At 55.9% G+C, this 18251-nt stretch overlaps 3 protein-coding genes across 7 annotated transcripts in view; 2 read left to right on the top strand and 1 right to left on the bottom strand.

Annotated features, from left to right (window-relative positions):
• Nucleotides 1-4941, top strand: part of PDE4C (phosphodiesterase 4C) — a 32094-nt gene extending 27153 nt beyond the window's left edge. For 2 of the 5 annotated variants that reach the window (XM_070416425.1, XM_070416426.1), the window contains exons 13-17: nt 26-125; nt 771-925; nt 2475-2597; nt 2851-3033; nt 3551-4940. In XM_070416425.1, coding sequence (XP_070272526.1) covers nt 26-125; nt 771-925; nt 2475-2597; nt 2851-3033; nt 3551-3937 — 948 coding nt within the window. In that variant the 3' untranslated portion in view covers nt 3938-4940. Of the gene's footprint in view, nt 1-25; nt 126-770; nt 926-2474; nt 2598-2850; nt 3034-3550 lie in introns of all 5 variants that reach the window. The other 3 variants (XM_070416427.1, XM_070416429.1, XM_070416428.1) reach the window with 3 other exon arrangements.
• Nucleotides 4942-8847: 3906 nt separating this feature from the next.
• RAB3A (RAB3A, member RAS oncogene family) lies at nt 8848-14028 on the top strand. The gene is made up of 5 exons (XM_070416423.1): nt 8848-8982; nt 10060-10287; nt 11284-11402; nt 12095-12219; nt 13221-14028. Exons 2-5 carry the CDS (start codon nt 10060-10062, stop codon nt 13409-13411), a joined length of 663 nt encoding a protein of 220 aa, XP_070272524.1. The 5' UTR covers nt 8848-8982; the 3' UTR covers nt 13412-14028.
• Nucleotides 13534-16868, bottom strand: MPV17L2 (MPV17 mitochondrial inner membrane protein like 2). The gene is made up of 4 exons (XM_070416424.1): nt 16600-16868; nt 15861-16031; nt 15129-15205; nt 13534-15031 (listed from the first exon to the last, which is right to left on the bottom strand). Exons 1-4 carry the CDS (start codon nt 16784-16786, stop codon nt 14846-14848), a joined length of 621 nt encoding a protein of 206 aa, XP_070272525.1. The 5' UTR covers nt 16787-16868; the 3' UTR covers nt 13534-14845.
• Between the last annotated feature and the right edge of the window lie 1383 nt (nt 16869-18251).

Genomic DNA, 18251 nt, shown 5'->3' with positions numbered 1-18251 from the left:
AGCGCTGATGCCCATGCCTGCTCAGGCTGTGTTCACAGACTTGGAAGTCCTGGCTGCCATCTTTGCAAGCGCCATCCATGATGTGGACCATCCTGGGGTCTCCAACCAGTTTCTCATTAACACCAGTGAGTTAGGGGCCCTCGGGACAGGCCTCCACCTGTCAATCATGTGATCTCCAGTGGTCCCATCCCTGCCTTGAGCCGAGTCTGCCTGTTCAGGAAATGGCTGTGCAATCTTCCCCTCCTTGGGTATTCAGAGCGGGTCCAGGTGCATAGTACACACTCAATAAGTGAGAGGATAACAAATGTGGCAGAGCTCTTCTGAGCCCGCTGAGATGTTGAAGGTTAGGGACCTTTGAGGTATCTGGAACACTCCGTCAATAAGCAATTATTGAGCATCTCTTGTATACACCCCAGGAGAGCCCTCTCACTCGAGGATCCCAGAGTCTCATTGGATAAAGATTCAGATGTTCATCCAACCAGCACTTAGTACACACTCTTTCCTGCCACGCCAAGTGCCCAAGGAGTCCCCCGTCTCGAGGAGGCAGAGCAGACACAGATGCCCCCAGCCCCGTGGAGCCAGGGCCTGGCCAGAGAGAGAGAGAGAGAGAGAGAGAGAGACGGGGTCATAGAGGGCTTCCTGAGGAGGGGGCCTTAGGGTTGGAGCTTCAATGCCTGAGTAGGAGTTTGCCAAGAGTTCACCGAACCCGCCTTTTGGTGAGGCGGGTTGGTCGGGCAGACGGTGAGGCTCTCCACCGTCCTCCCCCACAGACTCGGAGCTGGCGCTGATGTACAATGACGCCTCCGTGCTGGAGAACCACCACCTGGCTGTGGGCTTCAAGCTGCTGCAGGCAGAGAACTGCAACGTCTTCCAGAACCTCGGCACCAAGGAGTGGCTGAGTCTGCGCAGGATGGTCATTGACATAGTGAGGCCACAGCGATGGGCGGGGGGATCTTGGTGTGCCTCCGCTCTGAGCCTGAGCTTCCTGGGCTATAAAATGGGGCAATGACCCTCTAAGCCCTGGGTGGGGTGACCAGGCCCTTGGTCCTGGCTGCGGTTCACACATACGCGGTATGGAAACTGAGCTTCTGGGGTTTCAGGGGCAACTGTTTTGAGCCTTTAGTCTGTCCGTTTGGTGTTTTCCAGGTTGGAAGACACCAATAAGTTTTGGAGTCTCGTGCCTCATTCAATCACTTCATGAGCATTTGTTGAACACCTATTGTGAGCTTGCCCTTTGCAATGGCCAAGACAGTTCTGGCCTTTCTGAGATTACAGTTTGTGAGGGAGACGGACACATGGGTGGGTGCGATGATGGGGACCCCGAAGCAGAGCTGTGATGGATGACTTGTAGGCAGAGCTGTGATGGGGCCATGCTCAAGGTCAGGTGGGGCTCCCTCAAGAGGAAACCCTGAGATTGGAGTCTGCAGGGTGGGGAGGGGAGGGGCTGGTGAGGAGTGTTGTCAGCAAAGAGAACAGCACGTGGGGAGGGCGTGGGGAGGGCTCCGAGGAAACGCAGGCTCCCAGGGAAGAGAAACTAAACATTTGCTGAGATGGAGTTGGGGCCTTGGGTGGAAGGCACCATTTGGGGGCCACCTAGAGGTTTGGGAAGAAGTTTTGAGACTTTTGTCTGATTCTCAGAGAAGCCCATGGGCTGGGTATTGGTTATTCCTGGGCTGGGTTCATATGGATCCAGCAAAGTTTATTTTTTTTAAAAATATATTTTTATTGATTTCCGAGAGGAAGGGAGAGGGATAGAGAGATAGAAACATCAATGATGAGAGTCATTGCTTGGCTGCCTCCTGCATGCCCCCTCCTGGGGACCGAGCCCGAAACCCGGGCATGTGCCCTTGACCGGAATCAAACCCAGGACCCTTCAGTCTGTAGGCCAAGGCTCTATCCACTGAGCCAAACCAGCCAGAGCCAGTGAAGTTGATTTTTAAACAATTATGTTTGGGGCCAAACTTTCCTCCAAATTGCTGAAAACAGCCCTCCCAGGCACACATGGCCATAGGGAGGTTTGGGGAGCACCAAGTCAGGTTCCTCCCAGCTTCAAGACCACCTATGGCTCCCATGGCCCTCTGGGTAAGTCCCCCACTCCTCCCCGAGGCCCTCTCCATTCCGGTCAACCTCACTTGCTCCAGCCATAAGTGCTTCCTCTATGTTCCCCAGCTCATCCAGCCCCAGGGCCTTTGCACAGGCCATGTCCTGGGCTGAGCCTCACTGCTGCCCTCAGCCCCCACATTTAATCTTTAACATGTGGAATGCATCCCATGAGCCTAAAGACCTTAGAGGTGGAACCCTTGACTCAGCTCCTCTTGTGAGCTGGGTTTGCAGCCAATCTCATGACATCCCCCCATTTCATAGATGAGGACGCAAACTCGGAGGGCTGAGGGTCTGAGGGGTGTGATGTCTGGGAGGAAAGGGTGGGTGGGAGCAATGCTCATACCTGTCATCCCCCCCTCACCTGCCCTCAGGTGCTGGCCACTGACATGTCCAAACACATGAACCTCCTGGCTGACCTCAAGACCATGGTGGAGACCAAGAAAGTGACGAGCCTGGGAGTCCTGCTGCTGGACAACTACTCGGACCGCATCCAGGTGTGTGGCTGGGCTGGCCCTGGCTTTCCACGCCTCTCATTTAGCTGCACTCATGAAGCGCCGCCTGTGTGCCAAACTTGGAGAAACGGAGGCAGAAAGGCTCACGCAGCTGTGCCTTAGCCACTCCTCCCCCTCCCGGGCCTCAGTTTCCCCACCTGGAAGAGGGGTGTGTCCATGGTACCGGCCTGGCAATGGGGGTTAACCGGGCCTGGGATGGCCTGGCCCGAGCCCTCCCGAGCTTCGGTCTCCTCAGGTCTTGCAGAACCTGGTGCACTGTGCTGACCTCAGCAACCCCACTAAGCCGCTGCCCCTGTACCGCCAGTGGACAGACCGAATCATGGCTGAGTTCTTCCAGCAGGGAGACCGTGAGCGGGAGTCGGGCCTGGACATCAGCCCCATGTGTGACAAGCACACAGCCTCAGTGGAGAAGTCCCAGGTCAGAGGGTGACCGGGTCAAGCTGGCAGGCACTGGGGAGGGGGAGAGAATGGAGTAGCTGAGCCGACCCCCTGAGTTCTGGCTGGACCCCTGGCTGGTCAGTGAGGGAGTGTGGCCTAAGGGCGTGGTCTGCCCTGGGCTGGGTGGGGTCAGGCGGGGATGCATTCTGTCTGGGCTACAGGGAAACGGATCTGCACTCAAGGGGGTTGAAAATGTCTATTCTGAGTGATGTGGGGCCCCTGGAGGGGGTCTTAGTCTGGGGGCACATACACCTAGCCCTGAGGGGTCTGTGCTGGGTGGAAGGAAAGACTTAGGGGTTGAGGGAGCCCAGAAGGGGCAGGGGAGACTTTCTAAAAGAGGGGTTGTTTGAAGAAGGTTTTGAAGGATGAGTAGGCGTTGGGAAAGGGCATTCCCGGGAGAGAGAACAGCCTAGGCCTGGAGGCTTAACTGGGTCTGGGTTCCATGGTGCCTCACAGCACAGCCACCCCCCTCCCCCCAACCCCGTATCACCCCCCAGGTGGGTTTCATTGACTACATCGCCCACCCACTGTGGGAGACCTGGGCTGACCTGGTACACCCAGATGCACAGGACCTGCTGGACACACTAGAGGACAACCGCGAGTGGTACCTGAGCAAGATCCCCCGCAGCCCCGTGGATCCCACCAGCCCTGAGCAGGGCGGCCTTGACAGATTCCAGTTTGAGCTGACTCTGGAGGAGGCAGAAGAGGAGGAGGAGGAGGAGAGAATGTTGGCCCAAGAGGCCTCAGAGTCACCTGACACTGACCTCCTGTCCCCTGAGGCCAGCTCAGACCCTGGGGCCTTATGCCTAGACAACCAGAGAACCGTGGGCAAGCCCTGCATGGACCATGAGGGCAATGTCACGGCTGAGCCATCTGGCTCCTAATGGCCCCTAGTGAGTGGGTGGACTTTCCAAGAAGATGTCCCAGATGACTCATGCCTTACCTTCTCCACACATTGAGGGGGACAACCTTAGTTATAGGCAAGTTTCAGGATTGAAGCTAGCTGGGGTCCACTCTGACCCCTGGCTCTGCTGAGCTCTCCTCCTCCAGCGTCAGCTCTGACGTTGGGGCTGGGTCAGGCCCAGCTTCTCCAGCGGTCACTCTTGAGCCACACCCATCACTTACTCTCTCATTCTTTATCAGATATTTATTGGGCACATCCTGTGTGCCTGGCCTGTGCCTGCTATGTGCCTCTGGGGCAGCCCTGTGCGACGGGTGAGGAGTCAGCCCCAAGGAGATGCCCCCCACAGGCACCTCCCTGTCATCTGCTGGGGACCTTGATGGGGAAAAGCTTTGTCCAGTCCCAACTCTGGTTCTGGAGCTCTGGAGGGGGTGGTAGGGGGCAGCAGAGAGAGGGCTCTGTGTGGGGACATCTCTGAAGACTGAAGTGGCCTGTTGCTGCTTGTGCATCAGTTATTGCCTTAAGTAGCTGCGATTTCTTCTTCAGGTGCCTCTGGGTGCACCTGTTCTCTCTGACCTCAGGACCTCCTGCTGGCCATCCCCCCATTCTCCCTCTTATAGAACAGCAACAAAAGCACACAATTCCTGTCACCCCTACCGTGGGCCTCTGTATCCCCCAATTCCGAGGGTGCCCCAGACACCTCCTAGGGAGGCCTCCTGGGCCTCAGTTTCCCCTCTATGGCCTGATCCTAGTATTTGGGTAAACTTTGGTTGAGAGGTAGTGTCTGTGAGCACCCTGAAATATCTTAGAAATCTGAGGCGTTGAACGTTTCTCTGGAGTTAAATAAACCTTATTAACTTAAACTAGTATGTCTATTTCATAGATGGGGAAACGGAGGCACAGAGCAGTCCTGTGGCCTACTCTAGGCCACGCTGCTGGGTGCTGGACATTAGCTCGCGGCGCCCCCTGGCGGCGGGAGGCGCGGCGAATTTGGGGGTTCTGTTCTCCTGGCTGGCCTCCCCTATGGCATCTCGCTTGCTGGATCAGCCTAGGGCAGGGGCGGATAGGCCGCTCTGTGCTCAAGTGTCAGTTTCAGTTCCTGTCTCCGGAAGGCTCAGTATTCCACCCTGGAACTTGCCTCCTTCCCAGCGTGCCTGAAAATGTATGTGTGACACAGGTCCTCCCAGCATCCTCTGGCTTCCAGAACAGCTCCCTTCATTACTAAATCACTCCACTGATAATTCATCATCACAATCAATGATGAAATTCCACAGAGGGAAAATTAAACGTCATCTGGGTCATGAACTTGGTGCATTTGCTTCTGGATCTTTAAAAGGCAAATTTTTTTAGGGAATGATTATTTGCAATTTTTCTCCCTGCCCCTTGACTTACAAGTAATGCATGCTCACCTTAGATAATTTGCAAATAATGGAAAGAAATAAAGTTCAGTCATAACCTCACTCATAAACCACCTGTCTTCAGCATTTCACCTTATTTCCCTCTGGATTTTTCTTCACCCATTCATAAGAATGCTAATATATTCCCCTTGAATTTGTGCTACAGGCATCCCTCTCACTCCCCGTTACTGACTGCACTCTACCCACTCTGGCCTTCCACACCCAAGCACATGCTCTGCCCACCACCTGGAATGCTTCTTTTCTCCTTCATCCTCACCGTTGGGTCTCAGCTCAGCGACCTCTCCTCTGGGAGACCCTCCCTAATACCCCACTCCAGGCTGGCACTGGTGGAAGCTCTGGGGAATTCTTTGATTCATGTCCGTCACTCTCTCCAGACCATGATCCGGGATGCCTGGGCCGGGTCCACTGCACCATCTTCAGTGTCCCCAAAATGGACTTTGACAACTTCAGCAAGTCCCTTAACCTCCTGAAACCTTGGTCTTTTCATAGATAAAGTGGGCTCTTGGTGAGGGTCACATAATCGCAATAACAGGTAACATTTGAGGAAAGCATGTCCTGAGCTAGGCACTGAGATACATGCTCAAAGTGCAAATCGACTTTGCCTCTTTCTTCTTCCATTTCACAGATGTAGAAACTGCGGTCCACGGAGGGGGTGACTGAAGTCACTCACATGCTCCAGGTCCCCCATTTCATGCTGTTCAGGGTCCTTGCCTTGGTGGCCCACCCTAAACCCAAAGAGGAGGGTGGGAGAAAGTCTTTGGGGCCCCTTGGAACGTTTAGTTCTTGTGACCCCCTAGGGCAGCGGTTCTCAACCTGTGGGTCACGACCCCTTTGGCGGTCGAACGATCCTTTCACAGGGGTCACCTAAGACCATCCTGCATATCAGATATTTACATTACGATTCATAACAGCAGCAACATTACAGTTATGAAGTAGCAACGAAAATAATTTTATGGTTGGGTCACAACCTGAGGAACTGTATTTAAAGGGCCAGAAGGTTGAGAACCACTGCCCTAGGGTGACTCTCAGGGCTTTGGTTTACCCTCTGTTAAGGGGAAAAAATTGCCTGCTCCACCTCCCTCCCAGAACTGGAGAGGAGCTGTCCCTTAAGCTTGTTTAGTGAGTTCCAGCCTCAGGACTGTTCCCTCGCTCACCCTGTGGCCAATTCCTCCTCCTCCTCCAGGTTCCTGCTCAAACGTCACTTCTCCAGAGAGGTCTTCCCTAAACTCCCTGGTCAAAGTCACCCTCCCTCCCTCCACTCATTCATTCAGTCATTCATTCCTATCATACCATCATAGGACACCTACTGTGTCACAGGTGTAGGTACTCTCAGACCTCATAGGTGGCTAATGGATAAACACATCAACATCATCATTTCTGATGTGTCAGGAAAGAAAGGTGTGATAGGAAGGACAGGGTGAAATTGGAACCTCTGGAAGGAGATGGTGGGGTTGGTCACGCTGAAGGGGATGGAAGAGCAAGGGGAGGGAACAGCTAGGGGGAAAGTGCTCTAGGGAACAGCAGGTGCAAAGGCCCTGAGGCCAGATCACATCTGAACCAGTGAAGGAGTGTCTGACTGGAGGAGAAAGATGAGATGGGAGTAACTGGTGGGGACTTTGTGGGACCTGGGTTTCAGGGAGGAGTTTGGACTTTGCTGAGTGGGGAAGGACCTGGGAGGGTTTGGGGTGCTTCTCCCATCCAGCTCTGTCTCTTCCGCCAGACAGGAGACCACCCCAAACACAAAGCTCCCCATCCCCCTGGTCAACCATCTCTAGTTCCAGAGCCAAATTCTGATTCTTAGTAATAAAGGCCTTCCGTTATTTTTATGTTAAAATACAAATCTGGGCAGAAGCTGTGGCACATTGTTGTGGTGTTTTCCTTGAGGAAAAAACAGGTATTTCCAAGTGCCACCCACAGACGAAGTGGAAAGAAGGGGGGTCAGGGAGCCAAGGGGCCTCACGCTCCTCGCTCCCCCTGGGTGCCTGGACCAGCCGCACCAGAGCTGGGACTCTACTGCCATCTTTGTGTGCGGGGAACCTGGGGTGGGATTCTTTATTTATGTATTTATTTCCTGAATTTTCACAATTCCCTGCAGTGGGTTTGTGATACTCTCATAGTCTAAGTGGGGGAGATGGACAAAAGTGTTACCCAGAAGTAAAACAGATTTCCCAAATGCAAGCAGAGCAGGAGGGACCCTCTGCACGTCCAGGGCGCCGGGGCAGGCGTGCCTTGAGGGGCGGCCTCCAGGCGCCGAGTTATTCTGGTTTCTCGTCGCCTGCGCAGCTGGAGAGCTTTTTATAAACAGGACGCGACTCTCCCCCATCCCCGCTTCCTGGGGGCCATTCGGGGAATCGGATCCTCCTGGGGAGGGGAGGGAGCTGGGGCCGGGACCTGGAACCTTCTCCCGCCTCCCGCAATGCTGACTCCCCCGCCTCAATATTTGGCGGGGGGGGGGGGGGGGGTGGACGATGGAGCATCTCAGCCCCCAGAGTCTCACTCTGAGTCGTTTCCCCAGGAGTCGGGGCGGGGGGGGGGGGGGGGCTCTCCGGCCCTGGCTTTAACTCAGGAACCAGGGAGGGGAGAAGCCTAAGCCCCGCTGGTACCCTCCTTGCTTCCGGCTCTTTTATCCTAGGCTTTGCAGGTTTAGGGGTCAGGCGGTTTCTCCGCCCTACTTCTGCCTTTTCTTAGAATATTTCTCTGGAAAATGGGGGTCGGCAGGAGCGGGGTTGTTGGAGCGTCCATCAGCCCCTTCCCTTTTTCTGGGAATTGGTGGGGAGGGTGACTCTACTGGTCCCTGTTTCTTATTTCATCGCAGAAACCGGGTGGTGCATCTATCAGCCAGGCCCACTTCGGGGTCTTTCATCTCAGAAAATGGACGGGGTCTCCCAACTCCTATGTCCGCTTTTTCTTCTTTTGTACTTTTTTGAACCCTATACATAGGAGGTATGGAGCAGCTCTCGACCTCTGTTTCTCTTTTCTAAAATTGGAAAGGGGGGCGTTGGGGGTGACAGGAGAACACAGCTTCCTGGTCTGGGTAGGGGCCGCCAGTGTCCCACCTGGAGAGAGCGGTGGTGGGGAAGGGGAACGCCCCCCAAACACCCAGACCCCCTCCAGGCCTCGGCCTCCTGTCACCAACGGCTCGGGAGCCACTAATGGACCGAAGGGGGAAGATAATAATCACTGATTGGCTGCTCGGCCCGTCGCTCGGATGCTTAGGCCAGTTAGAGGTTGCTGCGCAGCCCCGCCTCCATGACACTTACAAGGGGCGGAGCCAGAAGGCGATTCCTCCCCTCCTGTTACGTTCCCGCCCGCTATTGGATGTGCACACTGGGCCCCGCCCCATTTGTGCGTCAATCTGCGCAAGAGTCCCGCCCCTTCCAGCTCTGAGGGCATCAGTGGGCACCTCTTCTAGCGCGGCTCCTCCCCAGGATGGCGTCACGGCCGCGTCTGCATGTGAGGCCCCGCCCCGCTCTTTGCAGGACGTCACCGCAGACTGCAGGGGCTCCAGCTGCTGCCGCGCAGCCCTCCATCCTCGCACGGGAGGCTCGTCACCGTCACCGCCAAAAAAGTCGCCGTTGTTGTGGTCGTCACCGCATCGGTGCAGGGCAAGGTGAGCTCCTGGGAGGCCTGGTGCGCTCCCGCTGAAAGCATCTAAATAAACTTCATTTGGATGATGGATTGGCAGGGTTAGGGGACGAGGTTGGTGGGGGTTAAATGGAGGGAGGATGAGGTAGTCGCCGGCCTGGGGAGGAGTAGGGCCCTGGCTCCCCTCACCTGCCCTACCCTCATCCCTCTTACCCCCGCCTCTGCGGCGGAGGGGGAGGGGAGGCGAGTGCCTTGCGGGAAACTGCGTGCGCGTGCGCGGGGTGTGCACACGCGTGTGCGCGCCCGCCTGTGTGGGCGGGTCTGTATGCACCCTTGCGTGTACCTGAATATGCTCATGTGACTCCGTGTGGGTCCTGACCCAAATATGTCCTTGCTGCACGCTTGTGGAGAGAAACGCATGGATTGTGCGTGTGCGTGCACGGCTGTGTGCATACGTACAGGGGAATGCGTGCCTTGTGGGTTACGTACACACACTTGCATGTGTGAAGGGCGCCGCGTGCACGTCTGGATTTGCACCTTTGTATATGCATGCCGGTGTGCAGACAGGTATCTGCGTCTCTGTTCTGTGTTCCGAGTGTGTTCGACCCTCATGTGCACGCACGTTTACCGGTGTGTGCCCTGCTGTGTGCACGTGAGCGTGTGCACGCTCCACCCCTATCACGTGATGCAGCTGCCTCAGCTTGAGCTCCCCCGGCCTGGAATTGGGGCTGCAGATTTGCATCCAGGCGGACTGTCTAGGTGTGCTCGCTTTGGGTTCTGAGGAACATAAATGATAGATGGGGGGCGGGGCCGGCCGCAGTTACCCCCTCTGGGCACAGCCCTAGGGTGTAGGGTTACAGCCTGGCCTGGGGCACAGGTCTACTGGAGGGGGCTTCTCTGAACTCCTTCCTGAAATACACTCCCCTTCCCCCACCTTTCAAGGTCACATCAGGCCCTCTGCCCTGGGTTCCACAGTTAGTAGTACTGGGGCTTCTGGTGGAACGCTAGTTCCTCTCTGTGGCTCTGGAGTTTTCTCCATCCTGTGCCTGGGCCTAGGGATGGCAGAGGACCCCTCACACTAGCCTGTGCCCCACATTCCCAGATGGCGTCAGCCACAGACTCTCGCTATGGACAGAAGGAGTCCTCGGACCAGAATTTTGACTACATGTTCAAGATCCTTATCATTGGTAACAGCAGCGTGGGCAAGACATCATTCCTCTTCCGCTATGCAGACGACTCCTTCACACCTGCCTTTGTCAGCACTGTGGGCATAGACTTCAAGGTCAAGACTATCTACCGCAATGACAAGAGGATCAAGCTGCAGATCTGGGTGGGTCCAGCTGGGGGGCTCCTAACTCCATCACTCTCCCTCCCTTCCCGGAAAAACAGCCCCAGCTTTGCCCATCTCTTTCATTCATTCACACAACTGGGCATTTACCAAGTGCCTACTGTGCACCCAAGGCACAGAAGAGAGAGCCCCTCCTCTTCCACTGGAGCTTAGTCAGTGCTCTCCAGGGCTGAGGGATGAGCCAATGCTGGGTTCTTCCTGCACCTCATTATCTGCAGGAGCATCACTGGGCTGGTGCCTGTTTCCTCGTCTGCAAGTTCTTCCATGTGAGTCTGAGGTTTCACCAGATGTTGGCCCCCCAACCTCATTGCCTGGGACCGGCACCTCCCAGGGTCACCTGGCTGCCTCCCACAACCCCACAGAGATCTGAAGGAGCCTCCGTGGGCTCCCACCTCACACAGGGTAAACCCCAACCCCACCCTGGCATAGGAGACTCTGCCTGGTCTGTCCCTGTGATACCTCCACCCTGTCTCCCATTGCTGCCTCTGCCTTACTATTCCTCAAACTCACCAAGCAGTCCACGTCAGCATCTCTGGCCTGGCTGTGCCCTCTCACTTCCTTCAAGCCACACTTTATTTTCCTCCTCAATCCTAACCGCCCTCTGACAGAGTATACATTTTCTTCCATGTGTTTATTTTGTTTCCTGCACTGAGCTGTCAGTCCCACAAGGGCAGTGATTTTTATCTACTTTTACAGCTGTGCCCCCAGTGCCCAATGTGGTATATGGCGCAGGGCAGTGCCCTGTACACGTGTATTGATGAATGAGGGGACAATTCTGCAGGTGCTGGACTCTATAGGATGATTGAGCACCACATTCTTGGTGCAGGTGGCTGGCTGGCTCTCCCTGGCCCGCCCTGGCCCCCTGTGCCTCTGGGCAAGCTCTGGGTCTTGCGAGAGCTGGACTGGACTGTCTCAGAGCTCATTTCCACGGAAGAACTCCCATGTGGGTCCTCTCTGACCCTGTCTCTTCTTCCTCAGGACACAGCAGGGCAAGAGCGGTACCGAACCATCACCACAGCCTACTATCGGGGTGCCATGGGCTTCATCCTCATGTATGACATCACCAACGAGGAGTCCTTCAACGCTGTGCAGGACTGGTGAGCGCCCCCTCACCCCCTCTCTCAAACTGTCTTCTGAGCTGGGTTTGTTGCAAAGCCTGGGGGGTAGGCTGATGAGGGATCCACAGTCCCCTGGCAGAGATGTAAATAACAATATTGGGGGCTCAGACCTGCTGTCAATCTATAATCATTAAAACAGCAGGTCTGTCCCTGTGATACCTCCACCCTGTTCTGTCCCCCTCCACTGCTGCCTCTGCCTCACTATTCCTCAAACTGTCTTCTGAGGAGTAATGAGGCTCAAAATAACAGGGGGAAAAGATTTCAGGTGGAAAAATGAAACGAAACATATGGAAAAATATCTGAGGGTGTGGGGGGAGAACAGACAATATAAAGACAGTTAACACAGGTTTAAGGACTTACACATTTATATTTCTGCCCAGAAGTAATGATAAATTTTAAGAAAATTTCTGATTTTGCTGAGGAGAGAGAAATTCTCTCTGGGGGCAGGGATCTGGGAAGGTGAAAGAGGTTGCTTGAAAGAGAGATTTTGAAGAGCAGGGAACTGCTGAAACAGACACCCACAGACAGCAGAGTGTTTCCCGAAGGACAAAGTCTGGAGGAGAAACCGAACCTGCCAGGTTCAAGGGAAATGGGGAGCTGAGGGCTGGAGAGGGGGAGGAGTGGAGCTCAGATCCTCCAAGCCCTAACCTGCCCATTGCCTTCTCCTCCAGGTCAACCCAGATCAAGACCTACTCGTGGGATAATGCCCAGGTGCTGCTGGTGGGGAACAAGTGTGACATGGAGGATGAGCGAGTGGTGTCGTCCGAACGCGGTCGGCAGCTGGCTGACCACCTTGGTGAGTGCCCGGAGGGGCTGGACACCTACAGGCCAGAGGAGGGACGCTGAAACCCTGAGGGGAAGGGACACGCCCAAGGCCTCACAGCAAAGCCAGATGAGGTCTGGATGCAAATCCAATCTACTCTTTCGGCAAACTGGCCGTGACCCAGGAACCATGTACGGTGGGTCTTGGTAGATTCATTCTGACGCCTTCACTGCCCAGCCTCATGCTGGGTGTTGCTGGCCTCCAGCTTTGTGGGATAAAAGCACTAGGGCTGGGGAAGTCCAGTGGGGATTGCCTCAAAGGCTTCGTGGAGGAAGGACATTGCATCTGGTTAAGACAGGGTGGTCCTTTAGGCAGAGGAAACAACTTGGGCAGAGGCCAGAGTGGGAAAGACCCTATGCATTTTGGCAAAAACTTTTACAGTTGCAACATGAGGGTAATTGGGATGAAATGTGGCCAATGATGCAGGGTCTGACCACATGCTGAGGAGCTGGGCTCTTCCTTAGGGCAATAGGGAGCCACAGAACGTGAGCAGGAGCAGGCATGGCTGGATTTGAATGTCAGATAGCACCAGGGACAGTGTATGGGACGGGGCCAGGTGGTGTCTTACCAGGGCCTCGGGGACGATGAGAAGGGGAGTTTTTTGTTTTATTTTTAAATTTTTTATTTAATTGATTTTAGAGAGATAGAGAAACAGCACTTGGTTGCCACTTATTCATTGGTTGTTTCTTGTATGTGCCCTGACTGGGGATCAAGCCCACAACTTTGGCATAGCAGGACAACACTCTAACCAGCTGAGCGAACCAGCCAGGGCCAAGAAAGGGACAGTTTTAGGGTGAAGAAAGGAGTGCAGAAAGCACAGCGCTGACGCAGTTAAATGTCACTTCCCCACGTTACTTGCCAGTGCCTTTGTGGTGCAATAGGCACTGGGAACCTCCAGTGATTTCTGACCTCAGAGAAGTGTCTTGGGGAATGGGGGGGCCCAAGGTCTTCACCCCTTTCTTCCCTGACCACAGGGTTTGAGTTCTTTGAGGCAAGTGCCAAGGACAACATTAATGTCAAGCAGACCTTTGAGCGCCTGGTGGACGTCATCTGTGAGAAGATGTCCGAGTCGCTGGACACAGCTGACCCTGCTGTCACAGGCGCCAAGCAGGGCCCACAGCTCACGGACCAGCAGGCGCCCCCACACCAGGACTGCGCCTGCTGAGAGCTGGCCCACCCATCCCCGCCCTGCCCTCCCCAACCACCTCCGGGCCCCTCCTGACCACGGGCACAAGACCCTGCCCCGACTAAGCCCTAGCCCGTCACCCTTATTTATTATTGTAGCTATTTATTTATTTATTTATTGGCGATATCCCCTGGGGGCTTGGCACCACCACCCCCTGCACCCCACCCTGTACATACAGCCCTGTCTCTGCTCTGCCGTGGCGTGTTGTTGCCCCGAGAACTCACCGCTCATCCTCTTCTCCAGACCCCACCTTTTTAAAAATTCACCCCATCTATAGCTCTGTTTTGAAGAGGGGGCCAGATGACACCTGAGGGCAGCGTGACCAGGTGATGTAAGGTAGCCAGGCCTGTCAGCCCCTTGGCCACAGTGGGATCTCAGCATGGACCACAGGATGGGTCAGAACCTGACAGTGGCCCACCTGGCTCCTGGCCCCAAGTTTTACCTTCTTATTTTTAAGCGGGGGCTGCAGTGGTTACTCACGAACCTGGGAATACCCCCACAGACCTGACGTCATGCGTGTCAAATGTGCTCCCAGTTCTCCCAGGAGATGTCATGACAACACTACACACACCCAATAAAATGGATGGACGATGCTATGTCTATGAGTGCTGCCTGCCAGCGCTGGCTATGGTCATCTGTGAGACTTTCAGTTACAGAGAGAATTTAATGAAGTTTCCACAGCCCACAATCAGAACATGACCCTGGTGCTGCTCAGGCTAGGTAGGCCCTGCTGAGTGGACAGGCAATGTCCCCACCTTTGTTCCAGGGCCCAGAGCCCAGCCCAGCAGTTTTGAGGGCTTGGGACTGGCTGGGTGGCCGGGGCCCAGTGCTGAAGATGAGACATCCTGGTCATAGAGGCTCCCAGTGAGAAGACCTGGGGGATGACTGTCCATCTTCATGGTTATGTTCCAGATGGGAAGACTAAGGCCTGGTGGTGGGCTTGGAAGGGGCAGCCCAGCCAGATGCCCAGGAGTGGGGGTGGGGCTGGAATTCAGCCCAGAACCCTGCCCTGCTTTGGGCTCATCCCCCTTCCCACCCAGGTGGGTGGTCTGCTGGAATCAGTTTTGCCTCATCTGGCATCTAGTCGAGGGGGTGGGGCAACTCCGTCCTCACCGGGCCACCCAAGCTGGGGTGTCAGGGTGCCTGGGGTCTGTCCACACAATAGGGTCTGGTCACATGCCACCTTCATCCCTTCCTCCGGCTCCTCACCAAGCCCTCTCTTGTCTGGGGGTTGAAGTCAGCCTCACTGAAAAGATGAGGCAGGGACCTGGCTAAGGTCCTGTTGGACCGCTGAGAGGGGCTCGGTCTTCCCCCTGCTGGTGATCTGCTTCCCGCCTGCCAACCGTGGGGTGCGGATTGTCAAGGGCACAGAAGGCCCTCACCCTGGAGGGGAGCTGTACTGCCATTTGGGGCTCACATGTGTGGCCCCCGAGAAGCTTCCTGGGTGCCTGGTCTGTCCACTGCGTTCACCCGGTACTTCAGGTAGGAAAGGTACGTGTCCCAGCCCAGTGTCAGGCCATTGATGTAGGTGACTCGGAACTGGGGGGGCACAAAGAGGAAGTTCACCAGCTGCGCCGCAGGCCACACGCACCAGTCAGCCTGTGGGGAGGGACAGAGCGTGGTAAAGGGTGGGGCCAGGGAGCCGTGGGGGGAGGAGAATGAACGGGGCGGGTGGGGCTTCGGGTACCATGCCCACCTTGTAGAATTCCCAGAACTTGTCCCGAAGCTCCTGGGAGCTCTCCTCCAGGGACTGGCCCTCTAGGCTGCCAATACCTGGGGAAGAGATGAGAGTGTCAAAGGTTAGGGAGTCCTGATGATGGAGCCGGAGGGGAATGACCGGAGAGACACAAAGTCCCGGGCAGAGGAACCTGACATTTAAAGGCCTGTAGGCGTGTGGTGGGTGTGGAGAAACCACAGGTGGGGGGCCGGGGGGGGGGTCACAGTGACAGGTCCACCTGAAGGACAGGAACACACCCTTCCTGATGCTGAGGCTGTTTTATTACCTGTCCTTCACCGATGAGGAAGCTAAGCCTGTGGGGTGGGGAACAGGTGAGGACTTTCTTCCTAGAGGCAAAGGCTGGGGTGACTGACCCATCGGCTCTTCTTCCTTCAGGCTATTCCTCTACCTGCTGACTCCTTCAAGTCTCAGCCGGAGTTCTTCTCCTCTGGGAACCCCTTCGACCCTTCCCCCCAGGGCAGCCCCATCAGACCCTGTCCCCATCCCTCCTACACTTAGCACCATTGTCTGTGCTCCTGCCACTCACACCTGCCCCCACTAGGTCTGTCCTGTGACCCAGCCTCCAGTCCAGGACCACCCACCAAGGGAGGGGCATCCGAAATGTCCCCGGCGTCCTCCCTAACACAAGGCTGGCTCTGCCCCTCCTGGCCTATGAGGGTTTGCAAAGCTCAAGCTCATGGGGCTCCTTACCCAAGAAGTACCAGACACCCAGCAAGGGAGAGGCCACCAGCTGGTCGACGAGGACCTTCCTGAGGACGTTTGGAAGTCCACGGAGGCCAGCCGCAGGGAACAGGCGGTCCAGCCAGAGGTACCAGTAGTGTAGGAAGGGGCCCATGCTGCAGCCCACAGCAAACATGCTCACTGAGGGCAGTCCAAGGGGGGGGGGGGGAGGTCAGTACCTTAACCTCCCGTCCACTCTCCCTGGGGAAGCCCAGCGCCCCTCCAGAGACCACCCAGATGGTCTCCCACTGCCAGGCTCCACCCAGGGGCTGCTTTTACATCTCACCGCCCTGCAGAGGATTCTACCATCGCCCCTATTTCCAGAGAAGGAAACCGAGGCCTGGGCACACGCCCAGGCTGCCGGGGTCCACCCGCGGGTGCAACGTCCCAGGCTGAGTGCTCATCCCTCAATGCAGGAGGCAGGGAAGCAGACGAAGGGGTGGGCGGGACGAGACCCTAAGGGTGGGAGTGGATGGACACGCTCCGAGTTGGAGGAAATGGGGCCTGGGGAAGGGATGGGGTGAGGCCCGGGTGGGAGGGGAGACCCGGATAGCGGCTGTCAGGTTGTAGGGTGCTCGCGGAGATCAAGGGTCCTGCCGGGGACTCGGCCCGCGGGTTAGGGGTCATGGCCCGCGGGTAGGGTCCAGGGGTTTCAAACCTGGGGTCGGGTCAAAGGTTCCCTGGGGTCAAGGACTAGCAGCCTTCTCACCTGAGCGCTGGGGGTCGAACTTCTGGCCGGGCCGGGCGCGGATCTCCCAGGACTGGCGCGCGCCGTCCCCGGCCGCCATGAGCACGCCACAGCCCAGCGTGTTGGTGAAGAGCAGCGCGCGGCCCTGGAACATGGGCTGCCCCGCTGCCCAGAGGCCGCGCAGCCAGCGCCAGCCACCCGACGCCATCGCGCGCGGGGATCCAGGGACCGGCGCTCCGGGCCACCCTGCCCGCGGCGACCAATCCTGCGACTCGGCTGCGCCCGGGATGCGCTGACTGCTCGGTGCTCCACTTTGCCCGCCCTGAGAGGTGTTATCCAATGAAAGGCCGACATCCTACCCCTTGGCAAATCCCTAAACGAAGACAGGCATAGCCGTATGGACCAATCACAAGCGTCGCACCACACCACGCTTGCTAATTGCTGACGTATCACTTGCGTTTCCCCGCCCCTTTCTGCACTGGCCTAAGGGTAGCTGTCGTCACATTATATTTTTTAAAAATATGTTTTTATTGATTTCAGAGAGGAAGGGAGAGGGAAAGAGAGATAGATGAGAGGGAATCATTGATCAGCTGCCTCCTGCACGCCCCCTACTGGGGATTGAGCCCGCAACCCAGGCTTGTGCCCTTCGCTGGAGTCGAACCCGGGACCCTTCAGTCCACAGGGCGACGCTCTATCCACTGAACCAAACCAGCTAGGGCCCGTCGTCACATTCTTACCAGCTCAGACCGCACTGACCAATCTCAGGCCAGCATTACGCCTGTCATCCCGCCTCCCGCATTGAGCTGGCCAATCTTAGACAGGCATCACGCTCTATGGTTTTAGCCCTCCCTACTTCCAGATTCTCGCGAGATTCCTGAGCAGGCATTCAGACCAGTGGCCATGTCAGCTACCGGGGCGGAAGTCTAATCCCACAAAGACTCACGGTGTTGGAGGTGGGGCTACAGTTCCGCTACGCGCAGCCGCGTAGGAGCCGCAGGTTCAGAACGTGACCTTGGTCTTGGCTGTTAGCTGGGCTTCTGACCTTAGTTCCACAATAGTAATGAGAGTGGTAGGCACTATTCCAAGCACACTACGTGCAGTAATTTATTTGGCAGCAACTCTGCTGCTGCACAAATAACTGTATACCCATGTTACTTCCCGTGTTACTTACTGTAAGGGAAAATGTGAGTTTCAACGGAAACCTATGCATTCACCTACAGGAATAGGGTGTCACAAACTACAGCCTGCGGGCCAAATCCTGTCACTGCCTCTTTTTGTGAAGCCCACGAACTAAGAATGTTTCTTACATTTTTGCATTGGTCAGGGAAAAATCAAAATAATATGGGGCGCCAGAACCGGTTTGGCTCAGTGGACTCAGTGAGCGTCGGCCTGTGGACTCAAGGGTCCCAGGTTCGACTCCGGTCAAGGGCATGTACCTTGGTTTCGGGCATATCCCCAGTGGGGGGCGTGCAGGAGGCAGCTGATCGATGTTTCTCTCCCATGGATGTTTCAAACTCTCTATCCCTCTCTCTTCCTCTCTGTAAAAAATCAATAAAACATATTAAAAAAAATAATATGGGGCATGTGAGAATTATATGAAATTCAAACTTCTGTGCCTATTCGTTTGTGTTGCTTACTGTCATTCCAATGAGGTGTTTCAACAAAGACTTTGG

This window comes from Myotis yumanensis, unplaced genomic scaffold (genome assembly GCF_028538775.1).
Source record: "Myotis yumanensis isolate MYYU_CA2020_CCGP unplaced genomic scaffold, mMyoYum1.0.hap1 SCAF_5, whole genome shotgun sequence".
Classification (NCBI taxonomy): Eukaryota; Metazoa; Chordata; class Mammalia; order Chiroptera; family Vespertilionidae; genus Myotis; species Myotis yumanensis.
The sequence above is the reverse complement of the archived record's forward strand: the minus strand, read 5'-3'. Positions and strand labels throughout refer to the sequence as shown.

Excerpts from the sequence above, each read along its gene's own strand:
- RAB3A (XM_070416423.1), top strand. The coding sequence starts at position 10,060 with ATGGCGTCAGCCACAGACTCTCGCTATGGACAGAAGGAGTCCTCGGAC. Across the intron at positions 10,288-11,283 it reads GGATCAAGCTGCAGATCTGG|GACACAGCAGGGCAAGAGCG; the intron begins GTGGGTCCAGCT and ends CTTCTTCCTCAG. Across the intron at positions 12,220-13,220 it reads GCAGCTGGCTGACCACCTTG|GGTTTGAGTTCTTTGAGGCA; the intron begins GTGAGTGCCCGG and ends CCCTGACCACAG.
- MPV17L2 (XM_070416424.1), bottom strand. The coding sequence starts at position 16,786 with ATGGCGTCGGGTGGCTGGCGCTGGCTGCGCGGCCTCTGGGCAGCGGGG. Across the intron at positions 16,032-16,599 it reads GTTCGACCCCCAGCGCTCAG|TGAGCATGTTTGCTGTGGGC; the intron begins GTGAGAAGGCTG and ends GACTGCCCTCAG. Across the intron at positions 15,032-15,128 it reads AGTTCTGGGAATTCTACAAG|GCTGACTGGTGCGTGTGGCC; the intron begins GTGGGCATGGTA and ends CCCTCCCCACAG.